At 37.0% G+C, this 25,313-nt stretch overlaps 1 protein-coding gene across 1 annotated transcript in view; it reads left to right on the top strand.

Moving 5' to 3' along the window:
• The window catches only part of enc (R3H domain containing protein encore), a gene marked incomplete at its 5' end in the record, with an annotated part of 313,145 nt that overhangs the window by 198,525 nt on the left and 89,307 nt on the right, over positions 1-25,313 (top strand). The window contains 2 exons of the mRNA XM_081735830.1: positions 2,194-2,322; positions 5,978-6,475. Of these exons, the coding sequence (XP_081591956.1) occupies positions 2,194-2,322; positions 5,978-6,475 (627 nt within the window). The remainder of the gene's footprint in view (positions 1-2,193; positions 2,323-5,977; positions 6,476-25,313) is intronic.

Below are 25,313 nucleotides of genomic sequence, written 5' to 3' on the forward strand. Positions count from 1 at the left end.
TGGAATACAGTACTTTCCAAAGTAAGATTTTCTGACCCGAACTTACTACAAAATTAGAAACAATCATACAATCGTTGGGTTGGTTTATTAGTTCGTTCCGTTTGGAACCAATGGATAAATTTCTAATTTGAGGCTTAAACTAATCAGACGCTGGAACACTAGCGTATTCCCTCTCATTTTTCACAGTCTCTTTTGTTAGATGTCTTTACGGAAAAAAGTTTGGTGGCTTGGATGCATAGAAGTCATCAGTGAAATTTTGCAGCTGCTCAGTTTTCGAGTCCTACGGAGTGCATTCGACAGGGACCGGAAATAATGGGAATCAGTAGGAACCAATCTAGGAAATATTCCTGACAAGAAAGTACTTCTCATTGAAACTGTTGAATGGCAATGATTGTCAAGTGTACCACATGTGGTTTAGCGTTGTCCATGTGGATGCCGATGCAATGTCTTTTTTAAGAGCTGCGTGAACACGTTCGAGTTGATCACAGTATGCAGTAGCAATGGTTTTACGATTACGGGGTAGGAGTTTACTGTGGACAATTCCTTCCACATCTCGTCACATACTAACTCTATGGCCTATGGAACCCGGAGGTTCAATGCCGCGTTCACAAAAGCTCTCCACTGACTTCTATCCTTAGCCAATTGGATCGAGTTTCTACTTTGTATTCCTATCTCTGCGAGATCCATCTTAATATTGTCCTCCCATCTGCGCCTAGGTGTTCCTAATGGTCGTTTTCCGATTGGTCTTCCAGTCAAAACTTTGAAAGCGTTTCTACTTTCTTCGTCACACACAAATTATCTTTTTGGGATGCAAATCCTGTTTGAGACTTGGTGTTGCCTTTGTGTTTGGGCTGACTTATTCCTTCCTCCGCTTAAAGTTCACGTACAAGCATCATTCATAATCTCCGGTAACAATGCAAAAAAAAAAAAAAAAAAAAGGATGTTGGTAATAGGATTTACGATTACGGATCAACCAAGAACCACATATAGCAACACGCTGATTCTGGTCTGCACTGAGTGAATGAGGCGCCCACGAAAACAGTTTTTGAACCTCTTCCGTATGTTAAAGGTGACTCACAGCAGTTATGTGACCACTGTCTATCTCCATGGCCAATTCCCGGGTGCTTTGACGTGGGTTATGGTGGAACAAGTCGTTTAAATGGTCCTCATTAAAGTTGGATGGGCAACCAGAACGTGAGGCATCACTTGGGACAATTTCCATTTCGGAACCTGTCAAACCTTTCCGGGTGCCCCTTTTTAGCAGTAGCTCCATACACTGCATATATATATATATATATATATATATATATATATATATATATATATATATATATATATATATATATATATATATCTGGATGCCTCTGTGACACTGTGGATGGAGGAGGTGACCCTTCTTTTCAACTTTTCACTTCATACTTCAGACCTTAAAAAACAGAAATTGGTTATCCCAGCAAAACAGCAAACTACATGTTTCACAGCACTGCCATTATCACTGATATCTAGCAAAAAAAAATTCTGAAATTGAACGGCATAAATTAATGAACCAATCCAATAGAAGTGGCTAACACACAATTCATACATTTTCCCACACTTTTTGTTTTCAAGATTGTTGTATCCTCTTTAAATATTCTTCGGGACTTGATTGCAAATCATTGAGTGTTAGGTTTTTCTTTTATAAGTTAAGCATTTCTTCATTACTGTGATTTTTTCAAGTAGAGAACTTTTACAAGTAGAAGTTAAAAACGAAATGTCATTTGAATGAAATACTTGTGGCAATAGAATTAAGAATTTTCTTTTTACATATGGGAGTGAGTTTTTCAAATATCGTGTACGAAACATTCATACTACTTTAATATCAATATATAGTTTAGTAATTTAAAAATGTAAGTTTTGGATATATAATTTTGTACGTTGTAAAATTTTCTCTTGAGAATTCCGTTAAAGATATCTTCTCCATCTGCGTCTATCTTTTTTTTCTTGTACAGAAGCGCATACGTGAATGGGTTAACCATGTGCAATACGTAGTAAAACTGACAGTTCTTACATTCAAGTACAGTACAATAGTACTGAATTGCAAATCATTAAAAGAACATATTGTTCAATACTATAAAGATCTAATTGAATCACCCTGTACTAGGTATATATAACTGTTAATGTTGTTATGTACATGTAAGGATCTTTTCTTTCTAGTCGTCTAGTCAGATAGTGTTGTCTCCAAGGAGTAACACTACACCCCCTGAGCTACAAGGGCAAACTGTTATGTGGGCTGTTACGAGTATGGAAGCTGTACCCCCAGGAAGTGTACTTATTAATCCACAGGTAAGAACAAGATAAGTGAGGGCACTACATGTAATTCTATAGATAAGTCCCAATTAAGGTTTCTGTTTGATTTAGTAGACTTTGGTTCGATGGCCGGTGAGATGTCAGTGTGGTTCCAATCTTGCACTAAGCTCTTAGTCCATATCTCGTATGCTCTCGGAACAATCAATCAGTTATTTGCCATATAGAATAAGAAAATATTAGAAAGATTTGTAACATGAGTACAATTATAAGGAGAAATACAATTGTTTCTGTATTATTGTTTTTCTCATGTCAATCCGGAGGATTACAGTGAAATCCCTGCAACAAGATGTAGTACAGTAAACTATATTTCACTGAATTTTGGTACTATTTTGCTGAAATTACTTGCAATTCATTGATAAAACTAGTGAAATGTGCCATTTTCGAAGGAAATTGCTAATTGAGTGATTTTGGCATACCAACAGATGTTCGTCATATATTCTGGTAGGTCTGTAATAATCTCATTGTATACGTCGGCGGGAAAGTTTTCCCAGTTTGTTCTCAGTCTTACGCGTTGAAACTTCTTTCATCCAAACCTTTCGTCTTTTGCTATTGTTTTGCTCTCGGAATCTTTACCTATACAAGTGGGTGCGTTTCAAATACTTAATCAAGTTCATTGTAACGCCTTGCAAAATTCCAAATTGATAATTCAGTGATGCTATTACATTAGTGCTTTACACGCACATGTATATATGTATGAGAATAGGTGGGCAAAATATATTGGATGGTTGAGAAGTAATGAGGGATTAGAAATTTTCGGTACTTTTTTTTCTCTTTATTTAGTATTTAAGCAATCTGAATAAGTAATAGCTCGGAACTGAACGTAGACAGCAACAGGGACCTGTTGTGTTGATTTTCGTAGATTGTGTGAACATTTTCTGCACAAATGCCACATTCTTAGAGCGTGGTGTTGACGGACGGCCACTTCTTAAGTCTCTAACCGAGCCTGGTCATAAACTTCGTTTTAGTATTTGTCTCTCCGGCTCGATGGTTGCATTTGTACCCTTCACGATGTGCTGCCTTTGCTCAATAACGACTGAATTTCATACTTCGTAGTATGCCTTAATCTGCGTTCGCTTCTGTATAGTCTGCGTCAAATGGACATATTATTGAAAAGAGAAAATATAATTAAATTTTGAAATTTGCTCTTTAACTACAGCAGATTTTCAATGACTAATTACTTCCCTGTAGATTAGTTGCAAGTTTTATATCCTTTTAGGCTATAAAACAGATACTAAAATTAAGAGAAGTACTAAGTTGTCATTTTCTGTGTGCATTCTTTTTCCTTATAAATACAGGATGAGTCAAGTCTTCTACACCCTTTTATTTTGAAACTTGAGATGAAAATGTGAAATCTTTTAATGGGGGGATGTGATAGAGTGGCAGCTTGTAAGTACTTGGTTACTATGACCGCCATCTTGAATGTAAATTCGAAATTTCAAATGGAAGGGAAAGAGGCCTATATTATATCAAGTAACACCGGTGCGAGCTCAGGAACTCAAAGGTATTAATGTTTCTTTCATCTTGTATGATGTGCACATTGTGAACAGTGAAGTTGGAAAATCACCTATCAACAGCAGGTGTAGGTGAGTGGGACCTCTCACCGTGGAGCTTGTGGTGAAGAAACACCGTGTGCGTAGACTTTCTTGTACTTTTTTCATTCCATCATTTTATTCCTTATCATCATCATCTTAGCCTTCACAGCATAATCGTGGGACATAAAATTGAAAAGTTGTATTTCCCTTCATTCTGATATCCCTCCTTCTCATTTGAAATTTCGAACTTACATCTAAGATGACGGTCACAGTCGCCATGTATCCTACAAGTAGCGCTTCCATCCTCCCCCATCTATCAACTCCTATTAACAAATTTTACATTTCCCTCTCAAATTTCGTAATAAAAGGCTGTCCAAAAATTTTTGACATCCTGTGTTGGTGTTTCATAAGTTGTAAGCATTACTAATATCTACTATCTTGAATTATGTAATAACAAGTACAAGAATTATCTTTTTGAAAAAAAAAATAATAATAAATTACAGTAGAATTACTATATGGACTATCACTTTTTTTCCATTTAGAACAAAATTAGAGGCTTTTAAAATAAGCACAGTCTTGAAAATGTAATTCATCAATTTTTTAAACTAAGTTTCCAATTTTAATGCATTTCGTGATAACATTGAATTCCGGCTTTTGCTTTAGGAAATAGTTTGTAAAAGTAAGGAAAGTTTCAGAAATTAGGCATGCCGCCAGCATTACAATGATTTAGAATTTATATATACAGTGGGCTTTCTCTTTAACCGTCCGTCGGCTTAACCACCCATCTTCCAAGAAAAGTTATTTTCGTTATCAGCCGCGTTCGGTGGTCCTCAACAATAATATGATACTTTACTGTACTTCATTCAGTATTGTAGGCCCAATCATATTTTTTTCAGTTTTATGTTTTTCTACCCACATACTATCAACAATTGGTTGGTTGGTATGACAGTCTAGTGTGTGTTTTATTCAGTATAAATTAGTGTTTTATTCAACTGAATGTCACTGGAGCAGCTTGCGGATGAAACATCTGATTTTGATATGTTAAATATATTGAATTATAATACTGCATGCCGTTTGTTAACCATTATAGAGATGCCATAAAATTTAAGGGGTATGAAATGATAATTTCCATTTTAACCGACTTTTTCGTTATCTGATCAGGACCCAGTCCATAGTGATCGGTTAACAGGGAGTCTGTGTATATAGTATATGTATATACATATAATAAAGTCTACTAATTGTAAAATAAAACGTTCTGCATTATCATTTAAGGAATATTTAATGTTTATATCACAGTATGTTTAACTAGTGTTAAATGCATGTAATCAGTAAGTTAATTCGTACAATAGAAGCGTGCTGAAACAGGTAGTACGGTAACACCACCTTGAAATCACACCTCATTTGTTACTGCCATAAACAAGAACAAATATTTCTCACACATATCAAAACGTATGATTATAATTTGTGAATTGTTGTCATTAAGACTCATTTTATCTGTATGTAATAGTAATGTGTTAAATATAATAAGTTTTCAGAATAGTTAATTATTTTGTTAGAATAAAGTAGTATGTAGTTCTCCAAATATTTTCCAAGGAAATGTGCTAAGTTCATTACTAAAATTGTCATAAAGCATCACTGTAATTTCATTGCATGCAATTCCTGATAGGTAAGTTATTACTTCAGGATTGCCATAGATTAAAAACTAAGGATGTTTGAGTAAGTTAGAGAGCAGGAAGAATTTTTCAGTTTTTGTATACACACTTAATTCATGTTCTTGGTTTCAGTTAAACTTACATGCATATTTTCCTATCTTCCATCCGATTAGGAAAATGTATAGTGTATGAGCCAACCAGATATGTAAATCGGTTGATCGCATTGTTTTATCAAATGTTTCAACATGTTTGAAATATCGAAGAAGTTAATGTAAGATTGTGTTGATCTTGCTATTTCATCCTGAAATCTCCGTTTATGTAAATGTTCTTGTTCGTGAAATGCATTATTCGCCACTAATGAGAAATCATGATAGCATGTGATTCTATTTTGCGTCTTGTGTATATGAATAACGTTGGTGTAACTGCATAAACTTATTTCATTTACAGACTGGACAACCATATGTAAACGCTGATGGCTCAGTGTATCGATTTGATCCAGCCAACCCACCCAAAGTAGTCCAGCCATCAACAGAAACTTCCACATCGGGCAACAAAATACAATCGCCGCATCCACCACAATCATCATCATCATCACAGTCTGCATCCGTCAGCTCAGTCACAGTTACGGGGAATACGCCGGTCGTATCTTCGTCTGCATTGCTCACATCGCCATCACTGCCCCCATCATCATTGCCCCTTACCTTGAACCCACCAAACCAACAAGTGGTCTTGCCAGCTCCTTCCCACTATGTGGCCGTTGGAGACGGTAGTGTATCAAGACCAGTAGTGGCAGCAAATACTTCTTTCCAGCCATTTACGAACCAGTCAGAACTTGTGTTTACGCAAGCACAACCAGCACAAGTATTATATACTACTTACAGTGTTTCTGTGCCTGCTTCTGCTCCTGGACCACCGACAATGGACCAGCGACATGTTCAAGGAACAGTAAGTAAATATAGTGAAACTATCTGTATCTATGTCCTGTTAATGATTAGGTTTGTTTGGAGAAGCGTAATTTCAATATGCATGAAATATGGAAATTTTAAGTAATTTTAGTTTCAAGCTTTTTTTGCTTGTACATCTATCACCTTCTGCTTGTTTACCGGAAGTGCAACATTGATTTTTAGAGATGCAGAGGCCCGAGAAGAAAAGAGGCGTAAAATTTGAACGTAAAATCCGTAACTTTAGTGCCTTTCCTTAAGATTTGAATTTAAGTGAGGAAAATAGTAATTTGGTTCGTTCTTCTTTCTTCACTATAACATGAAAAAAAAGCGTATTTTTACCCAGGGATGTGCGCGGCCTCGAACGCTCGGAACCGCAAAAAATGTGCTTAGGTTATAAATAGCTTATCCAAAAACAATGTTATGAGTCATTTCCCTGTAAATCGCAGCTGTTTGCTAGTTCCTTTCGAAGGTGGAATGTTGTACCTGTACAAACACGTACTTACTCCAGTTGTGTGAATAGTATAGCTGCAATAGGCCTTATTTTGGAGTGTTCTGTTGTGGGTGAGAGTGTAAAGAGGGTACATCAGTATAATGAGGCGAATTAATTCCATGAGTGTTGTCAAACTGTTAGAAGCAAAGTTGCGACGTCCTGAATATGGAAACGTAATCGGAGTCAGGGGTGCTGTTCTAGAGCATAGTAATTTACAAATACAATTGGGATGACGCAGAAATGCATGAAGATACGCTGGATAGCTATAATGATTGTGAAGGACAGGCAGAGCCCGTACCTGAAGTTGGCCCATCCAGCAGTACAAGACTCATCTCGAGAGCAACAGGAAACTTCAAGTGAAAGTGAGTACAAACCGTATCCACCCAAAATGTCGAGGGTCAGTATTTTAAAAGGTATTGATGACAACATACTGGAGAACATTTTTGAAGACTATTACAATCTTGGCTTCAACTTCTATAGCAAATTTATAAGGTGCATTCGAAGTAAATCAAATTGCAAGGTAATATTAGATTATATAACAAGCAAAAGGCGAAATCGAGTTCACTTCAAGGGAAACAAGGTGTCACAATTAAAAATGATAGAGTATGTAGTGTCACAATTTGATAGAGCAAGAGCGTATTTTTTCTGCTGTTCACTATTTTCATCCATAAATGTGGGTAGTAGAGAAGCGTTTAAAGAATTTACCTTGACAATTTCACAGCTTCGATTACTTTTATCAACAAATTTAGGCTGAATATGGATTTCTTCCAGACATCATATTATGTTCGTCTTATGTTCATCAGAAAGCACAAGGGTTTGTGGAGGAAGTAAACAAGTATGTAACAGACGGGACTGTGGACAAATAAAGTATTTGGAACAGTGACTAAAGTCAATTTAATTACGAAATGTCTTCATTGTTAACACTGTCTCACAGAGGCGAGAAAACTACAGCTGGTGTGTTGAAATCTGTGCATAGCTCTACACATAGCTATACAATTTATGTAGTTTTATCAATGAGTGGCAAATAAGCTAACAAGTTCTATATTTTCAAAAGCCACAAGGCACTTTTGGCACAAATGTTTCAAAGAAACTTGAAGCAACCACGAAACTTTCATGTGGAGGCAAGCAGAAGTGGCAGAACGATGAAAGAGCATATGAAAAGTTTTCTCTCGCCCTTGGTGAACATGTACATACGATGTGAAAAGTCTATTACTCTATGATTCCTGGTCAGGCCATCAAGATCATACTCTATTAGATCCGAAAGTTTTCCGAACAAAGATGTTACGCTCAAGACGTTGCCACCTGTTTGGGGTTATTTGTGTTTTTAACAGGGTGCTTCTTTAGCTAGCAACAGTGTGGGTTTGTGGAGGCTAGAATTGCAGTTTTCTGGTAGACCATATATTATGATCGAAGATCGTACAATATATTTCGAACAATTAGCCATCGTATCACAAGCAGTTACAGCTAAAGACCTTGTGAATATGTACCTTTCTGTGTAATATTATTGTGTGCAAATTGAAGTTACTATCATTTCAATATAGTGCATTTTATATTAGCTGCACTCGTGTGGTGATATGAATCAAACTTCATTATAGTCCATTATGAATATTGTTTCTAACTAGCATTTCATTTTATTTAGTGAAAATATTTCAAATATACACATTTACATTGTACACCACCGAAGACAAACAAAATATTATCAACCTCATGATGTGTACTTCTTTAGGTAATATAAGCTCTACGTGAGAAGGATTTTGTAAGACTACAGTGTGAAAAATCATAAGTAGAGTTACACGATCGTCATTGCATCTTGATATTTCTCTGTGCTACACAATAAACTTTCTGCACCGAAGTACAAGCCTATGTTACAGTATGCTTGGCAAAAGACAGATTATGATCTTGACATAACAATATCATCGTTTGAAAATGTAAATAGTGTGTCGTTTGATATTGGACTACTTGAATACAGAAGTGCTGCAGAATGTAAAAAGTGGCTTTAGTCAGATGTGCATTTTGTTCTGTTCCTCTTTGCTTTGACCACTTCATTGAGGGATTGGGGGGGAGGGGCTTGGTGGTAGAGCGTTCACCTCCGGTGCTTGGGGTCCCTGGTTCGATCCCAACTCGCGCCGTGTGGACTTTGTGGTGAACAAACCCCGTGCTCGTGGGTTTTCTCGGGATTCTCCCATTTCCTCCAACGTTCTTCATTCCACCATTTCATTCATTTATAAACACCGTCTCCTTTAGCCTGACCGGCATAACTGTGAGACGTCAAAGATTTCATTTAATTTTCATTTCACTTCATTGAGATCCCATACCTGCACTTCAAGAACTGAATAGCGGGCAAGCATTATCAGGTCAGTGGAAAAAGTTGTACAGATAGCGAAATCATTTTAAACAGAAGGAAAATAAAAATCGGTCGCGACATTTCAATATGTTTTCTTGGTCCTATTACATCGATATTTTGTTTCTTCGTGTTACTATAGTTCCTCTTAGACCTTGCCTAGGTGATCATTCAAATGTCTCTCGTGGTAAGACGTGCAGTTTTGCATGTGAATGGCTCTCACCACTGCTTGTGGGATGAGCAGTTTTATATTGTAAGCACATTTTCGTGCGATTTTGAGCGTTTGAGGTCTCTCATATCTCTTGTTGGACGGAACATAGTTTTTAAATTATCGAATCAAGAGCAGAATTGTGGATGAGATTGCACTAACTTAATATTTTTTCTTCATGTTTATTTTTATAATAATTACCAGAGTAATACTTAACAAAGAACTCTAGTTAATGGATCCAATGTCAATTGGACTGAAAATGTAATGGTCATTTTTATATTTCATGAAGTTATTATCTGTGAATTTCAGAATAATTTACTTTAATTCTTTACACATACGTTAAATAAACAATTTATGTGGAAACATAGACTGTAAATTACCATACTTAGATATTGTGAAAATTGAGCGAAAAGAACTTGGTTAACTTTTACCAAGGTACAAGAAGATTGTGTCCAGTTCTCAACATTTTAATATGAAAGTAACCCTTAATTTATAGCAGTAACGTAAAATTGTCTAGTTTATAGTAGTAATTTCGACTACCATGCAAAAGCTTCAATTTATTAGAAATGGCGGGTCATTTCTTTACCTTTGGGAATTGTATTCACAACAAGCTTTAAAACCCAATATTTGAGACCTTGTACAATAGTACTCTAGAGCATGCGTTATTTTAATGCGAAAAGAATGAATGTGGTGTTAGAGCTTCTACATTTTCCTCCAAGGCAGTTTTATATTTCTTGTCTTCCAGTTCGAAATTAGGCAACGCAACTCAGAACGATAAGGTGTGTAACTTTGTCCTAAGCATTCCAAATAACAGTTGGGTTACTGTGGTTAATATTGCAGACAGAAGATATCACTTCAAAATGAAACAAGGTAGTCAGCCTTGGATAGGCAACCAAGAAGTCCAGAAAAAAAAAAAGTGTAAAGTTTATTTAAATATAAAGTCTGCTGTATGAAATCAAAACTAGTGGTTGAGAAAAGCTAACTTTTACTTTTTTAAATCGAAAATCTGAAGTTTTCTGTACGTATGTAACATTCACAAATGATATCCCCGATTTTGTTCCCATGTTATGTTAAAAATATAGTGCCTAGAGTATTGAAACACAGCGCGCAAAAAAAAAAAAGTTATGTCCCTCCTCTAGTCAGATAGCACATGGTAACATGCAGAAGGCTGTTTCATCCTTATGGCAGCAATTTGCAGTCGCCACCAGAGGCGCTAGTTTCGCGTCAGCAACGTGACGCACGCAGTACGGAGTAGCCAGACACTTGTATACAAGCCGTGCAGAAGAGAGACGTGTGTGAGCAGAATGCCGCCGAAAATCGACCTTTTTTGGGAGGGCTACATCGTAACACTTTCTGATATAGGCTACAGCTATAGCCGAATAAGAACACAGTGCAAGAAGAAAGGTTTCACAGTGTCTGATAAGGGAATTAATGCTGCCAACCATCGCAATGCAAACCCAGAGCAACCATTGCCATGCGTCGTCAAAAAGGGCAAAAGAAGCAACCGGCTCTACAACGCAGTCAAGACGTCATTGCCAAGGTCCGCCGGTTTGTGACCCAGGAGAATCCACCCACCCAACGTGACATAGCGAGGCGTGATGGACGGTCAACTGCAACTGTGTACCGAATCGTACGCGACAATTTGGGACTCTGAAGTGCACACAAGCGGCGGGTCCATGTTCTGAAGCCAACGCACATCACAGAACGGCGTGTGGCATGCAAAAGGCTGTATGAAGGTTACCTGGTAGGTGACAGATGGCGTTATGTGATCACCTTAGATGAAGCATGGGTCTATTTGACCAGATCCCAACAGATGCGTGCAATTTACTACTGCCGCAGTGATGGAACTGATCATGCAAAGTGGGTTCGCTCCTGCAAGGAGAGTTTTCCAAGAGATTTATGGTAGTGACGGGTTACTGTGGAAAAGGAAAGCTTCCGATACACCGGGTGTCATCAAATGTCAAGGTGAATGCAGCGTATTATATCGACATGTACTGGAACCCATCTATCGCCAACATGCCCCGGCTTTGTATGGCAATGACACTGACAGTGTGTTCATCCACCAGGACAAGGCCAGCAGCCATACTGCCAAACGAACGGTGGCCTACATGACACGTATGGAACAGGAGACAGGTGCAAAGGCTATCCCATTTCGAGACATTCCCGTTAAGTCACCAGATGCATCTCCTATGGACTTCTGTGCTTTCGGCCTCCTCAAACGGAACATCAAACAGAACATACTTTCCATCGTCCGACCACACTTGGTGGCCTTTGGAAAGTGTGCAAGGAGGAGTGGGTGAAATTGGATCAGGCAGTGCTCTTTAGAGGTCTCCTTTAGCGGAAACTACGATGTCGTGCAATCGTTCATCAACGGGGCTCTCACATCGAACATGATCGCTGGTGGAAACGGGGTTTTACGCCCTAGGGCACGGATCTATACTTCACTACCATAAGGCTGAAACAGTTTTCTGTAGTAGTCCATCGACACATGTTGGAGCACATTCTCGTCAATTCTACGTACAGCCGCTCGGATCCGATTCCTCAGGTCATCAACATTAACTGGCAACAGTGGTACATAAACTTCGTCTTCGACGAAACCTTACGGAGAAGAAAGTCTCAAGGGTCAGTTCATGTAACCAGGGAGATTAACTAATCAGACATCAATCATGGGAAAAGGTGGGCGTTCCGTGGATTTCTTCCAGATATATCCACTTGTAAATTCGGAATACAAATTACGTATTTTCTTTTCACTTGACGCTTTCTTACGAAATCGTGCAGAGAAATAACAGTAATCACTTATTACTGATCTTGTTGCATGGAATCAAGGACGTAATGTACACCTTGTCTCAAAAAGGTTGAGCGCATTCTTTACTGGTGTTTTGAGGCAATAATTTTCTAAGTCCAGCTTCGGGTATCTTCGGGAAAAAGTAAGCCAGGTTCGAACCTCCAAGCCAGCCTTTGCAATCGGGAAAAAGTTTGCAGATTTATTTTTCTTCTTTTAAATATAATAAGACTTGTTACCAAGTGTTTAAAAAAGCAACATTGATTGAAATACTTAATGATACAATATTTCGAAACTTTTTTTTTTAATGTCAGCACATGCTTGTTTGTCATTTAGCTCTCCATACGTAATGGAACATTTAAATACGTTAAAGAATCTTTCCATATGTAAAAGAATGCTCAAAGTTAAGAAATAGAACATAATTATCGCCTGAGTACTAAAATAAAAGTCAAAGTAGAACAGAAACAGCGTTTGTAATGGATATGAATGTCATAATTATCTTGAGATCCGTTATACATCGCTAGAAGCATAGTTCTAGAAGTCCTTGTGCTAGCTCATTGGTAAGCTGTCGGATTTCAAATCATAAGGTTTCGAGTTCGAATCCCGTTTAGGTTAATCCTTTTTTTAAAATTATATTTTCCGCAATGCATGAAAAATTATATAAAATAATTACATTAGAATACATAAGTTGTGTATATATAACATAATCATTGCAGAACATAGTAATTAATATGTTTAAAATATAACATTTGAGATAATTTTCACAGTAGGTCGGTATTATATATGAGGATGTAAATAAAACTTAAGAACCTCGTTCAATAGCAATAAATAAATCATGTAGTGTATTTATTTGCAGCTATTTGTCATATAGAGGGTAATTCTCAACATTCATAATACAGAATGTCATTTATGTTCTTGAAAAGTTATTCGATGCATAAACAGAAGGTATAAACAGAGAATCCAAAGTCGGAACGCTCACAAAAAAATTCATGAACCCCAAAGGTCACATGAGCAGACTGGAATTGTCCTTATGAAGCATGCCACAGCAGAAAGTCTTTACATAGATTTTCAATTCAATTCCTGATATACAGTATGCTTTTGCAATGTGGAAGTGGTGATGCCTTCAGTCGCCCTCTCTCGCTCGCTCGCTCGCTCACTCTCTATTTATACAGAATATAAAAGTGGATTTATGTGTGTATTTCAACATAATTCTGATATATCTAGAGCAATTTTAACTATATTTCTTACAGTCTGGAAAAAGAGTACTGTCGGGATACATCTCAAAAATGCTAGAAACGGGTCGATATTAGTATCGAATCCATAGTTTCCTGGTCGCTTAGGTGAATGGTTCTACTTTCAATTCAAGTCCAACTAAGCTCCCATTAGCACCCAGGGTGGTTACGTAGCGACATAAAGATATCGAAATCATTCGATATTAGAATCGAATCGTAAGTTTTCAGCGCCGCTAACAGTGCAGCATTTCCCATTAGTCCACAATAGTCCACATTTCACATTAGTCCCATTGCCTAGAGGGCAACATATTTGCAGAGTGCAAAGTTTAAAACTTGAATAATATTTTATTTTTTCCGTATGAAAAAGTTATATATCAAGAGCAAATATACTATTTCACGAACAATCCTCTTTTACTATTCTAATATGTTTAATAATAGCGTAAGAAATCTAATAGTAATTCAGAACATGTTTCACAGTTGTTATTTTTTGTTACATAGTTGTAGCTGTAGCATGTAGTGAGTGGAATTTAACTGTAATAAATTCACTAATTAACCATATTCGAATTAAGTTTTATTTTTAAGTTCGGGATGAAGGGGCGGAGAAATATGTAGTTATTGGGGGCACCGAGCTTTTCTACATTTTACTTTCAAGATCTCCATTTTTCTTTTGTCATTTGTTCCTAATAAAAACAGTTCAGTCACTTTTGGATTGTCATAGGATAGTAGGAGTTGGATTTTGGGATGCAGCCTGTGAGATTCTAGAGGAGCTAACTGCTTGAAAAAGTATCTTTGAATCATCTGTAAGATATGAAATAAGGATATGTATCATAAAAAATTGAAAGTAACTATGTCTGCGTAATCATCACGGTCAAATTGCAAAGCCAAATAGATTGACGTTTAGTATATAATCAGGTTCCAATCCCAACTGGGAAGTTATCATACGCGTGTCACTTTCATTAAAATACATATCCTTAGGGGGAGTAGAAGTCCGAATTTTTGCGAAAAATTGAGTTGAGTTGAGTTTAGTTTAGCGTCCCTTTCAGCAGCGAGGCTATATGAGACGTGGACCTACTGATTAACGTGGAATCCGAACCACATGACCGAAAAATTGAGTATCTCACAAGCCGTTCAACTGAGAGCTGAAATTCAGCATATAACTCTTTATTAAAAATAAAGAGAATATATCCTGGCATTTTTTAAAATTATCTTTTATGAGCGGGGGGACGGGGGTGCATTTTCTATATATTGGAAATTGGTAATGGGTTGATTTGTAAAAATAATCAAAAACGATTGATATTAGTTGAGAAACAAATTGAGTAATGCAAATTAAAGTTCTTTTTGAATTTTATACCCACTGCTTTCTATTTATAATTGCTGAAGCTGGTGTTTAATATATGGAACGTTCCGAGCATAAGGCAATCAAGCCATAAAGTTAGAGAAAAATGGCCATACAATTTGTATTCTAAACTTAATTACATGGGCATTTTCAATTAGTACGGCATGCTTAATTATATAGAAATTTAGTTTCTCTCTCTCTCTCTCTCTGTTTTTTTTTACGTTGGTCTACTTTTCCTTGATTTGAAACTTTCAAATTTCACCCTATTTACTGAAATGTGTCTGTAAGGCAACAAAGAAATAATTATATATGATAAATTTAAATTCATTTTAATTTGGAAGATGAGAAACACTTTGCCATTATATATCGTAAAGGTCAGACCTACCAGTATTGTAACAGAGAGGTGCTTGAGCCACTAACGGTAGAAATTCAAACTCCGATAAGTGATAATTTCACAGTCTTGTTTTATTACAAGTGTAACCTCTTTAGCCAATGGAGAGGAGGACGTGGGCCATCGGTCAGAGTTGATGTCGATGGGTTTTGGTGGGTCGGAGTTGGTCACAATGGTTCAGAGTGGTTCATAGTTGGTGGTGGGTCAGAGTGGATAACGATGGTTGATGGATCAGAGTGGGCCAATGGGGCATTTGGGTGGTGGGTGATAGTGGGTCATGGTGGGTCGTGGATCAAATTTTCATTGACCCACACCATCTCTGGTTAAAATTGTACTAAAGATAAGAGGCACCGAAGATGCATGTCGGCTATTATGCTCAAATTTTGCTCATGGATAGTACTCCACCAGGAAGCAATAAATCTGAAACGGTTCACGGTATCACCTTCTAGAACTCGAGATGTAGGGGTTTGTCTGATTGGCTAAATTAAGACGTCAATGATTTATCCTTCAACAACCAAGCTTTTTATGATCGTTTCCGTGGGGAAGTCAGAAGAACACGTGCCTAGTAATCGTAATATTGATAGTTTGCGTCCACCCCGGGTATTTGTTTTGTGTTTTTTGATTCATCTAAATATAAACAAATCACACATATAGGCATTTTGACATATTTTGGGAGAGTAATTTTGTGGTTCGTTGGCGTTTCATCGCGTCTCTGCTGCTGGTAGTAAAGTTTTCAAAATGGAACTTGGGCCACCACGGATCGTCGCTGCGGGGCCACCAATTTCTGGCGAGAGGTCAATAGTTGACCATCTGTAGTCCACCGACGCTTACAGCTTAGAGTAATGAACGATGTCTTTGCCTTGTAGAGTTCATGACTACCGACGTCGGCAGTCAACTAGCTTTTAGTATTCCTTTACTAACCATCTATTGTTCATGTTTGTACACGGTGTTGTCATAATAATAATAATAATAATAATAATAATAATAATAATAATAATAATAATAATTATTATTATTATTATTATTATTATTATTATTATTATTATTATTATTATTATTATTATTATTATTATTATTATTTGTAGTAATAGTAGTATAATTGATGATAGAATAATTATTGTCTATGTATTGTCCAGGTAGGACTACACACAGGATTTTGCTCGTTTTGGTTCGACTTGACTCTAATCCGAGTCGAGTTGGAAGATATTTTTCGCGCCGAGTCCAAGAGTAGACCTCAAAGATGTCTGTTTCGAGTCGAGTCGAGTTTCAAAGAAAAGTCGTTCGTGCCCATCCCTACTAATCGGAGTTAAGCGAAATTGAAAGTCTCACTATTTATCTAAGCGACCCCGAAAACTATGAATCTAATATCGATCATTTTCTACCAATCTTTTATATGTATCCCCCTCCCATTCACCATAGGTAACCCGACAGCACTCTTTTCGAAACTATAAGAAATGTGGTTAAAATTACTCTAGGCCAGTGGTTCTCAATCTAATTCCTATCACGATCCCCTTTTATCACACGCTCTTGCCAGCGACCCTTTTATAATTTGTTTTATAATAAGCTTGTGTGGGATTTTTAACATACCTATTTCTATAATAGTAGAATCCATTTTTTTTGTTTATAGTGAACAGTGCCATGGAAAATCAGCGCCCGGGGCGAGAGTATAGTACGATGTCACCGTATATATGAGTGACGTCGGCAGACTAGCTACGAAGCGCCACCATGGTTGGCACGAAGCTCAATAACATTTTCAAAATAAACCATACCTTTCCTTAATTTTGAGCACATTTTATTACGTTTTTCCTTCTATTTTACACATGTGCACATGCACTTTCCTAACATGAGTAACACACTTCCTCCGAAATGTGTGGCCCCTTTTTTCGGCGCCCGGCACTGACAGTGGATTCAATAACTGTAATATCTATATTCCCAACGACGAAGGTGCTGGTTCAAGATGGATGTTAAACTCCTTCATTGAAGAGGCCATTAACGTATCCGATCTAAGCCCACAACTTCTTGACCAAATAATAGAATGATCATGCGACAAGTCTTTGCAACTGGTTTTTTGTAACGAAGACTTGGACAAGTTCTGCCTGATGAGGAGAGAAGAATATCCTGGTCTGGGGATTGCTGCTTTAAAAGTAATAATTCCATTTGCTATATCGTACTTGTGCGAAAGTGTGTTTTTTATGGTAAACATTAAAACAAAGATAAGAAATCGCTTATCAGTTGAAAATGGCTTGATAATGTTCGTCATGAAGATTGAACCGGACATTGCTGAACTAGTGAAATTACACCATGCTTAGGTGTCTCATTAGGTTTTAATTTTAATTGTATTTCAATGTGCAGGTTTTGTTACATGTGTATTTTTCTAGTATTTCTATATACAGTTCTCATTAGTTTTATATCATACCTCTTTGATTTAAATTCATTTTTAAACAACTCTACTAACTAACTAACTCTGTGGCCTATGGAACCCGGAGGTTCAATGCCGCGTTCACAAAAGCTCTACACTGACTTCTATCCTTAGCCAATTGGATCCAGTTTCTACTTTGTATTCGTATCTCAGCGAAATCCATCTTAATATTGTCCTCCCATCTGCGCCTAGGTCTTCCTAATGGCCGTTTTCCGATTGGTCTTCCAGTCAAGATTTTGAAAGCGTTTCTACTTTCTTCCATTCTAGCTACATGACCTGCCCACCTAAGCCTTCTAGACTTGACGACCCTAACAATGTTGGGTAAACCGTATAAATTATGTAGTTCCTCGTTATGAAGTTTCCGCCATTCCCCATTCCCGTTCCTCTTGGGTCCGAATATTCGTCTAAGGATCTTGTTCTCAAATACTTTCAGTCTATGTTCTTCCCTCAAAGTAAGCGACCATGTTTCGCAACCATACAGAACAACAGGCATGATTATCGTTTTGTATATTTTAAGCTTCAAATTTCTCGACAGAATTCGCGACGACAAGAGACTTTGAACCGAATAGTAACACGAATTCTACACCCTTTGAAAATGTTCAGTAGACTTATTTTTTATTGTTCTTTACAGTGTGTATAAAAAACAAAATTATGCCTATCAGAACAAAATTAAAAATAATATTTAAAAATAATTTCTGGTATTAGATTCTAACTATATTTATCTCTTCCGCCTATCTTCGCGATCCCCTAGGGGCCGCGACTCCCAGGTTGAGAAACCCTGCCCTAGGCATACATGAGTTATGTTGGAACATACATACATACACTTTTATGTGTATAAATGCAGATAAGAGAGAGTTGAGAGAGAGCGATTAAGGAATTACCGCTCTCAATCTCTTCACTTTACTTTTGCGATTCGTGAATTTCTTACGTGACAGTTTGGGGTTAGCTAGTTTTTTGTCTTGAACCACGATCCGATTTTCGATATGCTCTACCTAAATGCTGTAATGCGAATATTGAGAAGTTATCTGCGATGAAAGTAGCTGCAAATAAATACATTACATAACTTATTTATTGCTATTACACGATTTTTTAAATTTGTATTCAATATTCACACATAACACACCGACGTTCTGTCAATACCTCAGATGTTATATTTTAAAGATAAGAATTACTTATGTCGTGAAATGATATGAATATATATATTCAACTGATATATACAACTGATGATATGAATATATATATTCAACTGATATATACAACTGATGAATTGTAATGTAACTATTTTACAAAATTTTCATGCATTGAGGAAAGTAGAATATCATAAAAGATTTTCACCTGAACGGGTATCGAATTCACGATTTAAACGCTCGGTGGTGTACCACTGAGCTAACATGACCGCTTTTCGGAAGCTGCTTCTGAAATATAACTGAGCTCATACGTAAATGCTCTTTTCCGTATGGAAATCACAATGACGAAACGAGAGTGTGAATACATAGTCTCGAAATATTGTATCATTAAGTATTTCAATGTTACTTTTTTCTACACTTAATACCATTTCAACATATCTTATTATATTTAACAGAAGGAAAAACGTATCTGTACATCGTTTCCCGATTACTAAGGTTGGCTTTGGAGGTTCGAGCCAGCAGCTTTAGTTTACTGTTTTCCGAAAATACCCGAAGTTGGACTTCGAAAGAGTTTGTCTCAAAACAGCTATCATCATATCACTCAATCTGTTTGGTATATGGTATATGTTTTTATACGTGTAAAGTCAGTATAACAATTCATTCTTTAAACAGCTTTTCGTATGTATTAATATTACTTTATAAAAACTGTTTTTGATATTATTATTACGGCACACCATTATCAGATTTCTTTCGCGAGTCGTTGACCAAGTCGTTCCCCACCAGCGTTGCCAGACTCACAGCTCGGAATTATTCCAAAACCTGATCGAACTTATGCTAGATTCGGTCAAATTATGCTAGATCCTCATAATTACTAATTCAGGAGTTTAAAAAAACGAAGTTGAGATACGATAACGTAACTTAAAATACACAGAGAGCAAGAATGCAATACTTCACGCACCAAAATTTTAACTCAGCTAAATTAATGCAGTCGTTGCCAGACTCAATGGCGTATATATCGTATAAATGAATGGAAAGTTTTTGTTTACATATTTTGAAAGAAAATTACTTCGCAGCATAAGGGGAGTTGGGAATCGTCTGCTGGGGGGGGGGGGGGGGCGGCAGATTTTTGGTCGGTCTCGGAGCTGTCATTTCAGGAATAAATATGATCATGAAGTCAGAAATAAAGATGGTGAAGTTGTCAAAAAGTTGGGGGGAGAATGGCCCCCATAGCTCCGCCCATGCCTCGGAGTTAAAGGATTAGAAAACCCTGGGTGGAGCCACAAAAAATCCCAAAGACGTTTCGAACTTACTTCGGAAAATAAGACTGCCTGTATGGTTTACCGACTGTATGAATCAATGGAAGAGGATACATTTCTGCCGTTCTTTTTCTTCCCACGACCAACTTCTTTCTCATCTCCAGGTTTTACGGCTTTCTGATAAACTTGCTGAAATTGTGCTAGATTTGGGCAGGATGCTAAAAGCAAGATGCTAGATGCTAGAGACATGCAAATTATGCTAGATCTAGCATCATTATGCTAGATCTGGCAACGCTCTTCCCCACAATAGGCGTGTCGTGCAAGTAACCAATCACACGTCAGGTACTAGCTTTTACCTACCTATTGCTTCCTTCTCACAGCTCAGAACATTGGTAACTATGGATAGACGTACAGCAGTAATTACTTTATGGGAGTTGGAAGGTTATTCTGCAACTGCAGCTAGCAGGCGAGTAGGTGTCCCGGCCTCTACAGGAAGGCGATGGATTCGGAAATATGGTGCTACAGGTCAGACTGATAATTTACGATCTCCTGGTCGTCCGCATGTGTCAACCGAAGCCCAAGATGCGAGATTAGTAAACGAAGCCCGGTTAGACCTCCCAAGGACGTCTAGACAGCTAAGGGAAGTTTCTCTTAGCAGAGGAAGCATACAGCTCTGCGAAGGCTTCGTCATGCTGGGTTACGTGGCCGTGTTGCTGCCGTGAAGGAAAAACTCTCAGACGACCACAAAATTTACCGTCTCGCGTTTGCACAGGCGAATGTGGGTCTCAATTGGGAAAACGTAGTTTTCTCAGATGAATCCATATTCACAACATCAAAGGAGGGACGCCGTTTTGTGTATCGTCCGAGAGGCACCCGATATGACCATGGATATGTGGCTGCTTGCAATCGCAGTGGCCATGTATCTATTTTATGTTGGGGTTGGATTTCCAGTCGCGGAGCAGGACAGCTTCATAGAACTGAAGGACATCTGGACAATTCTCAGTACTTAGACATTATCAGTAATATCATGGTGCTATCTGTACGAGTATTTCAGCCTGATGGTGTAATTCAGTTCCAGCAATACCAGTCGCCAATACATACTTCCCGTGTGATTCAGGAATGGTTCGCAGGGCACCCTGAGATTGATTTAATCGACTGGCCGCTCGTGGAGCAGACCTCAATCTCATGGAAAATATGTGGGCAGAAGTGAAGCGTACTCTAAGGGAAAGTTGGCCTGAGGCAGATCCACCAAGAACTCAGGATGACCTGTGGCATCTTGTTTCCGAAGCATGGCTGGAGGTAGGGGAAGGAGATAGATTTGTCACCCATGTAATAGATTCCATGCCCAGAAGAATGGAGCGTGTAATAAATTCAGAAGGGTCTTGGACACAATATTAATGTCCCCGCATTAACTCCCGAAAACAGCCCTTTTCAGGGCTACCTAAACGCTTCTGAAAATATTTCTAGAAGTAAACCACTCCTTGTATCCGATTTCTGTGCAATCCTACTAACAAAAGAATGATAATTAGCTGTAGGCTTTGAACTCAAGACCTCTTTATTGGCAAGTCCGTACTCTACCAGTGAGCTAACATGAACACGCAAACCCAACCTGAAGAAACACGACTTTCAATTTCTGGTATTCGATGACAATGATGCTCATATACTTGGCAAATGTTGTATTCAACTTGGAATATTCCGCAACACACACACACACACACATAAACAAAGCGAAAGAGAGAGAGAGAGAGAGATGAATATACAAAAGCATATTCAACGTATTCGAATGAGACTCTAAGTAACGACATTCCGTTCTAAAGAGAGTTTGTGTTTCTTCCCGTGACGTTAAGGGGATCGGGAAAAGTTATGTGTCTTGAAGCAGGATACGACTTTGGATACTCTGTTTATACACTTTCTATATCCGTAGGAATATATTGTATTTCACGAATGTAAATGACATGCTGTAATGAGAATAATGAGAAGTTACATCTGTATGACAAATAGATGCAAATAAATACACTACATAACTTATTTATTGCTATTGAACGAGTTTCTTAAGTTGTATTTACATCCTCATATATAATACCGACCTACTGTGAAAATTATCTCAGATGTTATATTTTAAACATAATAATTACTATGTTCTGCAATGATTATGTCATATATACACAACTTATGTATTCTAATGTAATTATTTTATATAATTTTTCATGCATTGCGGAAAATATAATTTTAAAAAAAGAACTAACCTAGACGGGATTCGAACTCTCAACCTTAAGATTTGAAATCCGACAGCTTACCAATGAGCTAACACAACGACTTCTAGAACTATGCTTCTAGCAATGTATAACGGATTTCAAGATAATTATGACATTCATATCCATTACAAACGCTGTTTCTGTTCTACTTTGACTTTTATTTTAGTACTCAGGCGATAATTATGTTCTATTTCTTAACTTTGAGCATTCTTTTACATATGGAAAGATTCTTTAACGTATTTAAATGTTCCATTACGTATGGAGAGCTAAATGACAAACAAGCATGTGCTGACATTAAAAAAAAAAGTTTCGAAATATTGTATCATTAAGTATTTCAATCAATGTTGCTTTTTTAAACACTTGGTAACAAGTCTTATTATATTTAAAAGAAGAAAAATAAATCTGCAAACTTTTTCCCGATTGCAAAGGCTGGCTTGGAGGTTCGAACCTGGCTTACTTTTTCCCGAAGATACCCGAAGCTGGACTTAGAAAATTTTTGCCTCAAAACACCAATAAAGAATGCGCTCAACCTTTTTGAGACAAGGTGTACACACGCCTCTTGCATCGCCACAGTTTCTCGCAAGTAATCCCCTGTCGGTGATGACTGTACTAAGATCTCTCACAATATCTGAAACGAAACTTGGTGAGTTTTTTATCTTAAGCTAATGTTTCAATACTCTCCGCAATATACTGTTAACACAATATACAGTGGAAGTCATACTAGCCTCACATTTCTTCAGCCTTTATGGAAGTAAAATACTATTTGTGAAACTTTGTGCAATATTTTATGGTATTGGCAAAATTATCTTTCGAGGTTTTAAAATTCTTAAAGAAACAAGAAACCAATAATGTGTTTGATTGCCATATGATATATCGATTCATTAACCAGGGGGCTATCAATGACAGGTTGAATCTGCGTAATCTCGTTACGTAACAATCCGTCATGTCCCTGAAGATTTGATCCCAGAATACATTAATATTTATTAAAAATAGAAATAACATCTGAACTACATGATTACAAGAAGAGGGTACGGATAGTGGCCAAAATAGTGGAAACATTGGCAAAACATGCCATTGAAACCACGTCATTCCACTTTTTGGTGCGGATAATGGAGACTAGGAGTACGAGAGTGTATATTTGTGAACGTTCTGCTGATTCAGACTTAATTGTAATATCTAGCTAGAGCATCTGCGACCAAAACATGAGAAATAGTACGAAAATCATGATTACATACACTTACACGGTAGAAGAGGATTTGATCAAAAATAATAATCACATGAAATATGTGCAAGATAGAGTACCATTGGGTATTGAAGCGAATAAAGATGTCGCGGTGGCCGCCGAAGTATAATGCCCCACTGCACACGGTCCAGGATTCCGAACTTAGGCACATTTATAGAAAGATTGGTTTTAACTTGTCACGTTATGTGATTGTGTTTTTTGTAAACAGGTTTCCGTACAAGTTAATTTTTTACATCATGGTTACAATGTGTTTAAATGGTGAGAGGATTACAAGGACTTCGGTTCTCATCGCAGTTCATAATTTTAATAATAATAATAATACTAATAATGAAATTAATCAATTCCGGCGTAACAATCCTTCGTAGATCTGAGCCTACTCTAACGTTATCTGTTTGCGACTGGTGGAACTGCGCGTCTAACAAGCGCGGGAGCTTTCTGGACCTATAATAATAATAATAATAGAAGAGGAGGAATAAAATATTCGTTGATATACTGCAACGAAAATCTTTTTTTTAAGATATAGTAAAGCAAATTGTAGCTTCAAAAATTTAAAAAAAAAAAAAAAAAATCGCGCTTTTCATAAGAAGCTTATTTGTTACTTTGCGAAATATTATCAGTAAGGATTTTTGAATCAAAACAGCAAATTTGCTCTTCAAACACAATGTAAAATTGAAACTAATTAGAGTTAAGATTTGATACTTTGACGGTATTATTGTACTAATAAGGGCAGCTTAAGGATAGCTAATGTTCCCGCTTCGAGGGATCCCATTCTTGTTATCCATTGAAAGTCCAAATGTATCTTGGTAAAATAAACAGATAGAAGTATCTTTCAAAATTCCTTAAATCAAAGATAACACAGACATTTGTAATCCCGTTCAACTTGTTCATTTTAGGTTACCATAATAAGTTACAGGAAGAATCTGGTGGCAGTAAATAGCAAGTAAAATAAATGTGGGTAACGGGATGAATTATTTAGTACATTGAATTTTATTTGCTGCGTAGGCAAACTTTAATATTATAGGTTATGTGTAGAAGCTTAGTGGCTTCATTTTACATTTTTATACCGCCCATTCTGCGTAATATTTCAAATAAAGTTAAGATAATTAGGAATCGGTTTTGAGTATAAATATAAATAAGCAAATGGTAGTTAAATACTAATTAATTCGACGTCGAATTGAAGATTTACGAGATGTAAACGAATAATTCAGTTAGAAAAAATGAAATTAATGAAGTAATAAAGAACAAATGGGCAGAACTGATTTTATGGATCGTTTTGGATTTTGAACACGCTATGCTAATATGGATATAAGACTACGCATTTCATATTGGTATCTTGGAACAGTTCGTTACTATTCTATATCTCACTTTCTGACTAGCTCTTTTGAATGCGTTATTATATCATTCACACTATCTATATTGACGTATAATAATGGGATGCATAATTTTAAATTAATGCATAAATTCTAGTATGATGTTAATATTACACACAAATTTCTATTATGAACTCTCCCTATATTGCATGCAAGTATTTTACGAATGCCACTACATGTAATTTTACTACAGCAAAGTCTACCAGTTCTTACACAGAATAATACAGCAACGCTTCCTAAAATTAACCTACTAGTTGCAAATATTCTAACGTGGAACGACATGCTTTTTACACGAATCTGGATAGCACTATTTTATTTTTGTTAGGTAACAAGGAGACTTAAGCAATGATCCGATATCTTCGCGTAGATGCCTATGTCACCTCGCGCGG

Source organism: Thermobia domestica, chromosome 13, assembly GCF_964235325.1.
Source record: "Thermobia domestica chromosome 13, izTheDome1.hap1.1, whole genome shotgun sequence".
Taxonomy (NCBI): Eukaryota; Metazoa; Arthropoda; class Insecta; order Zygentoma; family Lepismatidae; genus Thermobia; species Thermobia domestica.